The following is a 10,805-nucleotide window of genomic DNA, read 5'->3' as shown; positions in this document are numbered from 1 at the left end:
CTAGTGGAGGTTTGACAGGACTCAGGAACAACCGTGTCTGTTTGACGTTTCATACAGAAAGAAATTAGTTTATTATCAACGTTGAGGAGAAATGACTAATTCCCTTTAAACCCAGGTGAGCAAATATGTACATTTTCTTCCCCATTAAAGGCTTCTTTCTCATTATGTAGTTAATAACAAAAGATAAACGACGTGTTTTTGGCTATGAGACGTAGTTTGGACGAAGTTGTCGGCGATGCTCCCTATAGTAAAGTCATGCAATGTGAATGTCCCTGTCGCCGATCCATCTTGCAGTGTAAACAAAGCAGCGACGAAACGCTAGCCCAGATAGTCAAGCAGTGTGAAAACATCTGTTTTGAAAATCATGCAGTCTGAACTCGGCATTAAGCTAAGCTGGGTGGAGTCTCGTCAGTACCTGGATGGCAGACCACATGGGAAAACTAGGTTGCTGTTGGAAGTTGTATTAGTGAGGCCAGCAGGGGGCGCTCAACCTGCAGTCTGTGTGAGTCCTAATGCCCCAGTAAAGTAAAGGGGACATTATACTGTCAGTGGGCACCATCTTTTGGAAGAGACATCTTGACTCTCTGTGGTCATTAAAAATCTCATTGTAGTCCTCATAAAGAATAGGGGTGTAACCCTGGTGTCCTGTCCAAATTACCTCCATTGGCCTTTACCTAACATGGCCTCCGAATCATCACTGTCCACTCTAACAATAGCTGTTGTGGGGTGAACGCACTGGTGCTATTGTCCTGTGGCTGCCATTGCATCATCCAAGTGGATGCTCTACACTGGTGGTGTTGGTGTTGTGGAAAATCCCACATCATTGTGAAGCGTCTTGGGTATATAGCCATACACAATAAATGCACTATATAAATACACATTACATTACAATTGTATCTATTTGCAAAAACTAAATGTACATTTAAAAATAAGACAGTATTGTTGGTAGGGCTGGGCGATTTGGCCTAAAATCAAAATCTTGATTAATTGAACATTTTAACTGTTAATTTTTTATAATTTTATTTTTATAATTTTATTTTTTGCCCTCATAGTTCACAAGTTTTGTACAGTAAATATGCTCACATATTACAAATGATTTTTGAATGAAGGGTGCATTACTTAATTTTAAAATAATTAAAGTGAACACACTATTATTATTTTGTATTGAAATATATTATTATTTACTGAACACTAACGCTGAACTAAAAATAAAACACACATTGCCTAAAACGCGGCTCTCTGTGCCGCCACTGTCGTCACCGCCACCAAATCAACCAATTACAAAGCTTGCACTACGTGTAAGTACATTAATTTGAGAGGTGCGCAGGTATGCGAAGGCTGCGTCAGACTGTACTAGTGCCCGTTGGCAGAAGTATAATATCATATAACGTATAAAACATAATATAATAAGTATAATTCAGTCTTAAGCTGCGGTCACACTGCACTTTTCTTCCCATAGACTTTCATCATATGCACGCAAATGCGTAAAACTGGAAACGCAAGGTCGTGCGTCAAGTTTTGCAGTTCACTGCGCTAGAAAGTTCAAGCTTGGTGAACTCTGACCTGCGAAAGTTAAGTTGGTTTTGGCACATATTCCTGACACATTTAGTGATAGACGGCAATAACTCAAAAACCTTTTGCCATAAAAAGATATAAAGTGTGTTTCCTACAAATAGACGAAGCTGGTTATGTTTCACAGCTGTCGTTTTCTTTCTTTTTTTTTTTTTCGCTCGACATAACGACCACTGCTGCTCAGTTTAAGCCGAGATTTTATATATATATATATATATATATATATATATATATATATATATATATATATATAATTTTAATAGGCTTAACCTTTTATTTTTTTGTCAATATTTTGTAATGTTTGCTATGAATTCTTTCATTTGAAGCTTTTTGTTGTCCGATATTTTTTACATCCCAACGTTGACAGATTGCTAATCAATAAATAGCTATAGTGCTATCTGTTAGTTTTAACCTTAGCCAATGTTTGTGGAAGGCCATAGATGTTTTGGAAAATAGTAATAGTAATGTAACTACCCCCATCAGTCCTTCCACTAAAAAATTAGATCTATTTAGCAATAACGTTAATTGCATTGGCATATTTATCTAATGTTTTCCCAGCTTGTAGTAGTCGATCAAAAAGCCATTTAGTTTCTTATGACTATACACTAGCAGTGGAATTTATTGCAATGTGATGGGGCGCCACCTGAAATCTTGCCTAGGGTGCCAAATTGGTTAGGGCTGGGCCTGCAACACAGTTAGGAAAAGTAATTGAAAAAATTGGACAGATTCTGAATGTCGATTTTGATTACTTTTAATTAATCACCCAGCCCTAACTGTTAGTCATAGGATGATGTCAGCCCAATTGAGTTAAGTGAGCTATACTAGGACAAAGCAAAATGGATACCTGTTTAAAATGATTGAAGACGTACAACACGATATTTTCAGTGAATTTAAGACTTTTTATGGCCTAAAATTTAGTTTTTTGGGGGGTTTTTTTTGGTTTTTATTTAAGACCCTGCAAACACCCTGTAAATGCTGATGGGGGTAAAAACTTATGCAATTGTTTTTTTTAACATATATAAGCATTTTTTCACTTTGACATGAGTAAATAATTCTTGTTCCTCGCCACTGGCTTGCTTGGTTTGGCTCTTGTGGAGCTGCGCATCGATGGATTTGCTCTTCAGTGTTCAAACCTTTAGCAGTGAAATTAATCCCCAATAAACTGAACTTCATCTCTGAAAAATGGACTGACAGTTTCAATCTACTAGAACTTCTATGTTAAGCTGCTTTGACACAATCTACACTGTAAAAGAGCTATAGAAATAAACATGAATTGAATTGATAAATGACAAAAAGCAAAGCTAATTAAACTATTTAAAAAATATATTTATTTTTTAATTAATTAATAATTTTTTATTATTATTATTGAGTGTAGAGCTAAGGTAGTGTACACTTGTGTTGTGAAGACCATGACTCAATTTTTCACACACACACACAAATAACTAAATAAAGTCCAGTTATATTTCATATGCTTGAGGTAAATTAATTGAGCAATGTTTTAGGTGTAGTCACCTATCCTTGCAAAATAGGACTATTCTCAAGTGTGTTCTTAAAAGAAAAAGACACAACGCAAAACCCCACAGCTGCACTATTTATGAGGAGGTCTGAAAGTAATTTCTTCTCCAAATCCCAAAACACTGGCAGAAATGACTGTCTACAGCCAATTTTTCGAGACCTACATAATCAAGGTGCCTAAATAATTCATAGCATCACTAATCCGCGTTTCCACCAGCACAGCACAAAAGTCAATGACTATTTGACAACCGAGCAAGAGAGAGTGACATAAAAGTGCATATGAGAAAGCCAGAATACACGGCCTTTAAATTTGACAAGACAGAAATATGCTGGCCAAAAGCATAATTGGATATCCTTTGTGTTTTTATAAAGGGCCCTGGAAGGTCTGTTTATCTTTTTTTTTTGTCCCTCTACTGCCCTCAAGTGGTAGAACAAGAGACAAGTGCATTTTTTTCAATATTTCATGCCACGTTTAGCAAAAATAACATGGTATAAGTGAAAAACATTATTAATTTTAATACATTTACATGACAAATTGCAACTTAAGTGTCGGGCAAAAACAGATAAGAGCATTATTAATAAACACACCGAATTGTTATAAAAGACATCTGAACATCATTTATACTATTTGTTGTCATCCTCTGATCCAAAAGTAGGCATTTTCCACCAACATATTCTTTATTTTGTCCTTTTCCCCCGCAATATTACAAAGTCATAATGAAGCGCCTGACTTGTTTTAGGTACTCTGGCTTCAAAAACTCCTGGAGTTCATCTTTTTTCACCCAGGCAAATGTATTCTTCTCTAGGGGCAAGTGCTTCTGGCTGGACATCACAGCTTTGAAGAAGAAAACCTTGGCTCCGACGAGGCCCTCTTTCTGAACGTCTTTTGGGTATTTATACTTGTAAAATCCACAAGGTGCATTGCCAAGGAAAGTGGCCTTCAGATCAGCACCTGCAGAAATCGGATTAAACATGAGGTTAATAATTTAACCTGAAGCACGTATCATTTATGAACGACATTCTTGTTATTAGGGCTGTGCGATTTGGTGAAAATATCTAATTGCGATTTATTTTTGACAGATATTTCATTTGATTTGCGATTTAATTTTGTAGTCAAGCTTCAGCTCAATACTCTGTATCATAGCTTCTTACTGCTAAAATGCAGTGTGTGTTAATTAACAAAACGAACTGAAAAGATATTAACTCCAACTTTCATTCAAATTTGTTTATAAACACTCAGAAATTAAACACTCATTTTTCTCTAGAGCAAACAGTAGTGAGTTATGGCGTTAGTCATCTTCTGTTGCCTTCATGATGTTTTTTTTATATGGTGTAAACAGCTGCAAACAAATTGTACTTTGCTACAATTTTACAACAAATTGTACTTTGCTGCTACTCGCTACTAGATTGAGTTTCACTGGCCTGTTGTGCGTTTTTAGGTGCTGGTTGTTGTATTTCCTTGATTTGTGGCAACAATTCTGCGACAGCTCTTACAAGTGATCTGTTTTTGTTCGGTGTTTGTGACTTTGAAACCAAAATATTTCCATATTACCGACATGCTGTTTTTCTTTGATATGAATTAGTCTATTAATGCTTCTGAAGCGGCAGACACCATCATCCCACTTGTCCGCGCTGTCCGGTTTGTTTAATTGTGGGCTTTCCACATAGTTCGGTTGCGCAATTCTGATTGAGCAGAACAAAAGTGTGCTCACTCAATTGAGTGAGCTTCTATCTGACATTTTTGTCAAAACTTAGTTATTGACATATTCTTATTACAAGAAAACGTATTTACATTATGGGATGTTTTTTATAAGTTGTTTACATTTTCAAGACTTTTTATTTAAAAAGCAAATGTTACACACATACTGTTTGATATGAAATGAAAAATCTTTAAAGCTCAATACCTCAAAATCATTCAGAACGCAGATAGAACCTTATAATTCCAAGGTGACGATTTGCTCAGGATGGCTAATTGCCAAATAACGACTGCGATTCAATTTCAATTAATCACACAGCCCTACATGTTATCACTTTTAGGCTAAACGTTTTTTTTATCATGAAAACTTTGTCCCAATTTATTTATTTATTTTTTTATAAACCATACTAAGCTTTTCTATACCCAAAATGTGTTTGTTCAAAATCTGCATACTTTTTTGGCCTGTTTGAGATCAATGTTGCCAAATTGGGTTTTTCTATTTATCTGCTCATTGGTTGGCACAAACGCCTCACAGCAAGAAGGTCGCTGGTTCGAATCCTGGCTGTATTAGTTGGCATTTATGTGTAGCGTTTGCATGTTCTACCCGTGTTTGCGTTGGTTTCTTTCGGGTGCTCCGGTTTCCCCAAAAGTCCAAAGACAGGTGAATTGGATGAACTAAATTGGCCATAGTGTATGTGAGAGTGTATGGATTGTTCCCAGTACTGGGTTACAGCTGGAACGGCATCTGCTGCTTAAAACAAATGCTGGAATAGTTGGTGGTTCATTCCACTGTGGCAACCCGTGATGAATAAGGGAATAAGCAGAAAGAAAAAGAATGAATTTATTTATTTATTTTACAAGCCATACTGAGCTTTTCTCTAACCAGAATGTGTTTGTTGATAAATATCTTTTTTTTTCTATCCATGTTGCCAAATTGGGTTTTTTAGTAATCAGACTGTATGTTGAAATGTTTTTAGGTGACAAGACAAAAAATAATTAACAATCATTAAATAAAAAAGCCAATTAACAACAACAGCAGTAATAGCTTTTTAACATTGTAGGTGATCAGATTTTGAACTTATTAACATATTTAAATAATCCCTATGCCAAAATGACATAAAATGTCAAAGCTTGTTAAATTACAAAAATATATATATATATATATAAATAAAGTAAAAAGAACTTAAAGTGTGTGATCTAGGCCTGAAATTGACCGAACCACATCAGTTTGCGCCACCTTCTGGGTAAAATTGACAAACAAGTCAATTCTATCAATAGAAATCATACAAAAGTTTTAGAATTTTTGATTGTTGAATAGTTTCGTCTAATGTCACGAGACATGTCTTGTTAGATTTCTTGGATCTTGCCAAGAACATTGATATAATTTATTCCCTAATTAACACAACTTTCTGTCCACCATCTTGAATTAGTTTAAAAATCTGTTGTTTTGAATTGGACTAATATATTGTTAGTCCAATTGCCACCAAATTTGGCTCAGACCAAATTTATAGAATTCTTCAGCTGCTCTGCAGCTTGTTGCCATGCTTGTTTATCATGTGGCCGCTAGGCTGCTTGCCACCGATAATTGCTGCTTGCAGCTATATTTAGTATTTATGTTCATATTTTGGACACAATTTTGTCTGTTATGGTGGTTACATGAGCATGTGCAATATGACCATTTCACTGTCAACCCAAAAAATTGCCTATATAAAAACAAAAATTGCCTACATAAAAACACTTATACATTTTATAAATACCACTTTTAAAAGTATTTTAAAAAATATTCTAACAATTAAAATAATAATAATATATAAGATAAAACTATAAAACAGTTTTTTAAGGTTTACTTTTGATAAAAATTGTACAATTCACATTTCTAAATATTTCATTTAAAGTCTCTCCAGACAAAAATTGTTGTCTGATAACATTATAAATAGGGCATTCTACAAGAATTTTTAACAGTTTGGTTTTTGCTACAATACCGACATTTTGGGTTCTTTAGGACATTCAGGTTCTTCTCCTTTGAGTAAATGTTCATGTGGGAGTAGGATGTACTGTATAGTGTAAACTGAGATAGTTTTTCAATAGCTATAGTTTTTTTTTTTTTCAAACTCAGTCAAATGGCAGACTTAACAAAAAGTGTTTCCAGTCTAAAATGCTGTTTTAAGACACAAATACACACGTTCAAAAGCAGCCTTTATTATCTGCAGTTTTATTTCTGCGGATAACACAACAATGTATCTGTGTTTTCAAGGAAATACGTGAACATAGATCAACATCACATACATTTTTTTTTTGGTAGTGAACGTTTTTGAGTGGAGAGCTTTTGGGCTGGAAATCAGTAACTCAATCTGGCAACGCTTTTAGTGACTAAATATTTTTTTCAGCTTCACCATAAAACAAACAACCTGAAGCAAATGACTTCAATATTACAATAGAAATATTACCTGGAAGACTCGCAAGGGCACGTTCGGCCGTCTGTCGAAGTGTTTCTCCCGTCTGCCACTCAATCTGAGGCAGAAGCCAAATCTTTTGACTGCCAACATCCTTCTGTACCAGCAGGACGAGACTATCTGCTAAACAACGCTCTAAGGAGCTCATGTCTGTCTCACCGTCACCTGCAACATGATTGATGGAGAGATGAGCTGCATGGCATATTCAGCAGCTTTAATTATTCTGAAATGTCCTGAATAGGCATGGGCCGTTATAAGATTCTGATGGTATGATAACCTTGGATAAAAGTATTACAGCAATGTGATTACTGCTCTAAAATTTATTATTTTTAAATGTCTGAGTCAAAAAAACAACAACTTTTTCCCTCATTGAACATAACATCATTTATTTTAAGAAACATTTAAAGTATTTTGGAACATGTCAGGCTGAATAATTAAAAAAAAATCATGAAATTCTGCTGTCTTCATTAGTTTCTTTACAAACTGAATGGATTTTCTTTGGATATATTTCTTTGCTTTGGATATAAAGTAAGCCACTGCTCTGTTCAGCATGCTTGGATGTTTGTTATTAAGTAATTTGTTTTTTTTAATGTTTGCTGAATCGTAGGCTGACCAGTAGATTTTGATGTGGAGGGTCTTTTTCTGTTGCCTCAAAAAAAACTTAACTTTTCCAAAACACAGTAAGCCTTTGAAACCGGTTATCATCCCATGTCCAGTCACGAATCGAGAAAAAGCAATGCTTGTAGATTGTTCACCTTGTAATCTCGGAGCTGGTTGAAACTGCTTCAGATTCTGTTCCCAAACATCCTCCAGATCCTGCGCTGTAACAATCTTTTTGTTTCTGTAATCGTCCTCCTCATCCGAATCGTAATCTTCATCTTGTTTCCGGCTCATTCGAGCAGCATCTTCCAGGACCTTCACCTCATGGTCCGCTAGCAGACTTTTCTCAAACTCGATCTGAAACAATAAGCAACCGTAAATGAATTGATAGAAAGCATATTAATAGACACTCAGCATAAACAATGTTACATTGCATACTATAATAATTAGAAAAAGCATGTTATGGAAATTGGAGGCAGGGTGGATCAATGGTTAGCACTGTTGCCCCGAAGCAAGAAGGTCGCTGGTTCAAGTCCCAGCTGGCCAGTTGGCATTTCTGTATAGAGTTTGCATGTTCTCTCCGTGTTTGTGTGGGTTTTCGGGTGTTTCGGTTTCCCCCGCAGTCCAAACAAATGCGCTATAGGTAAATTGGATAAACTAAATTGGCCGTAGTGTATGAGTGTGCATGGGTGTAGGGCTGCACAATATATTGTGTCAGCATCGATATCGCAATGTGTGAATCTGCAAGGCATATCGCAGGATCTCAAGAAATTTCAAGTTAAATCATTTGGACACAAGAAATTATCCGTTGTTTGAGTTTATATGCTTATAAACAGAAGAAAAATTACATAAATTCTATAGCATTGAAGAAAAATATATTATATTATTTATTAAAAGGGGCTGCATGGTGGCACAGTGGGTAGCACGTTCACCTCAAAGCAAGAAGGTCGCTGGGTCAGTTGGCGTTTCTGTGTGGAGTTTGCATGTTCGCGTGTGGTTTCCTCCGGGTGCTCCGGTTTCCCCCACAAGTCCAAAGACATTTGCTATAGGTGAATTGGGTAAGCTAAATTGTCTAAAGTGTATGTGTGTGAATAAGTGTGTATGGATGTTTTCCAGTGATGGGTTGCAGCTGGAAGGGCATCCGCTGCGTAAAACATATGCTGGATAAGTTGGCGGTTTATTCCAACAAGTGAAAAAAATCTTTTTATGATTTCCTTTTTTTGAAACTGAGGATCTATATGTAATTTTTTTTAATTGACAAAAAATAATAATCTTTATGTCTACTTGTAATGTTTTTAAAGCTGAGATCAACTCCACAGTAAAACAAACCAACCAGAAGCTGTTTAAATCAATGGCACAATTAATTACCAAAAACAAAATACAGTGAGGTAAAGTTGGTTTTGTGTTCACACATTCAGACTTTCTCCTTATCAATTTAAATTCAGAAAAATATTATCTGCAAACTCTGAATAGTGAAATCATATTACCAGCCAATGGCTATCAAATTACAACACCGTTCACAGACAAATAAATAGTGCTAATGTTGATTTGAAGTCATGTTTACGTGTGATTTCAGACCGAATATTCAAAGAACCATGGTTAACAATATAGAGAGCATGTGACAAGTTGTCACTGAGCGAATAATTATTAGTTTATTATTAGTTTATTAGTTATTAGTTTATTATTTTTTAGTTGTTGTTGTCATCAAATTTATTGTACTATACTCTGTGTTATCTTACATTTATCAACTTCTCACAACCTAAACAAGTGCTTATGTACTGCTTTTCTACATTTTGTATGTAGTGTTTGATCTTTTATGTGTGTGTGTGTGTGTGTGTGTGTGTGTGTGTGTATTCCTGACCAGATATACCCACAAGTATAGCAATATCAGTACATTTTGGCCATATTTTGGTCCCCATGAGGAAAATGACAATATAGTATAATATATAATATTCAAAGAACCATGGTAAACCATATAGAGAGCATGTCCCAAGTTGTCACTGAACGAACGTGTGAATATAAAACCAACTTTGCCTCAATAATTATTAGTTTATTATTTTTGAGGAGTAGCTGTTATTGTCAGCACTTTTAGTGTATTATACTCTGTGTTATCTTACATTTATCAACTTCTCACAACCTAAACAAGTATTTATGTACTGCTTTCCTACATTTTATATGTCGTGTTTGTTCTTTTATGTGTGTGTGTTTGTGTATGTGTGTGTGTGTGTGTGTGTGTGTGTGTGTGTGTGTGTGTGTGTGTGTGTTCCTGACCAGATATACCCACAAGTATAGCAATATCAGTACATTTTGACCATTTTTGGTCCCCATGAGGAAAATGACAATATAATATAATATATAATATTCAAAGAACCATGGCAAACAAAACAGAGAGCATGTCACAAGCTGTCATTGAACGAATGTGTCAATATAAAACCAACTATACCTCACACTCAGCCTTAAAATAAGCTAACGTTAAATAACGTACAAAAATCTATATAGCCTACAAATAAACAGCCGTTACTTTGTACCATTTTCATAAACATTGTGATGCGCGTACTGTCCATTTTAAATAATAAAAACTAAGGCGATAAAAATACAATATAAATGGCTCTACGAATTCTGTCTGACCTGACGCATCAGCTCCATGAAGTCCTCCTCTATGGGGCTCCTGTCCTGAGAGACTACAGGCAGTCTCTGCAGACACACAGCTCCATGCAGCGCCCACGGAGATGCAGCTCCCGCAGTTTTAACATTAAGCTTTGCCCACTGTTGCCTAGTGGACGATACATTTCTCACCCCTTTGCTTAATATAGCTGTAGTTATTTTCCTCCATAAAGGTTGACAAACTCTAGCGAAGGGCGCAGCCATGTTGCCCACACGTGCTCACGCAGTGCATTGCGCAGTTCACGAAATCGACGCGACCATTTCGAAAATAGGGGGAAATGACTTTTAAATAAAACTGTTTAGAG

At 35.8% G+C, this 10,805-nt stretch overlaps 1 protein-coding gene across 1 annotated transcript; it reads right to left on the bottom strand.

The window, feature by feature from the left end:
- Positions 1-3,587: 3,587 nt before the first annotated feature.
- mrpl46 (mitochondrial ribosomal protein L46) lies at positions 3,588-10,735 on the bottom strand. The gene is given in 4 exon segments (NM_001002518.1): positions 3,588-4,039; positions 7,231-7,401; positions 7,992-8,193; positions 10,465-10,735. Coding segments are annotated over 4 exon segments (861 nt in total). The 5' UTR covers positions 10,705-10,735; the 3' UTR covers positions 3,588-3,791.
- Between the last annotated feature and the right edge of the window lie 70 nt (positions 10,736-10,805).

Source organism: Danio rerio, chromosome 7 (genome assembly GCF_049306965.1).
Source record: "Danio rerio strain Tuebingen ecotype United States chromosome 7, GRCz12tu, whole genome shotgun sequence".
NCBI lineage: Eukaryota > Metazoa > Chordata > Actinopteri > Cypriniformes > Danionidae > Danio > Danio rerio.
This window is presented reverse-complemented; position numbering and strand designations above follow the sequence as displayed.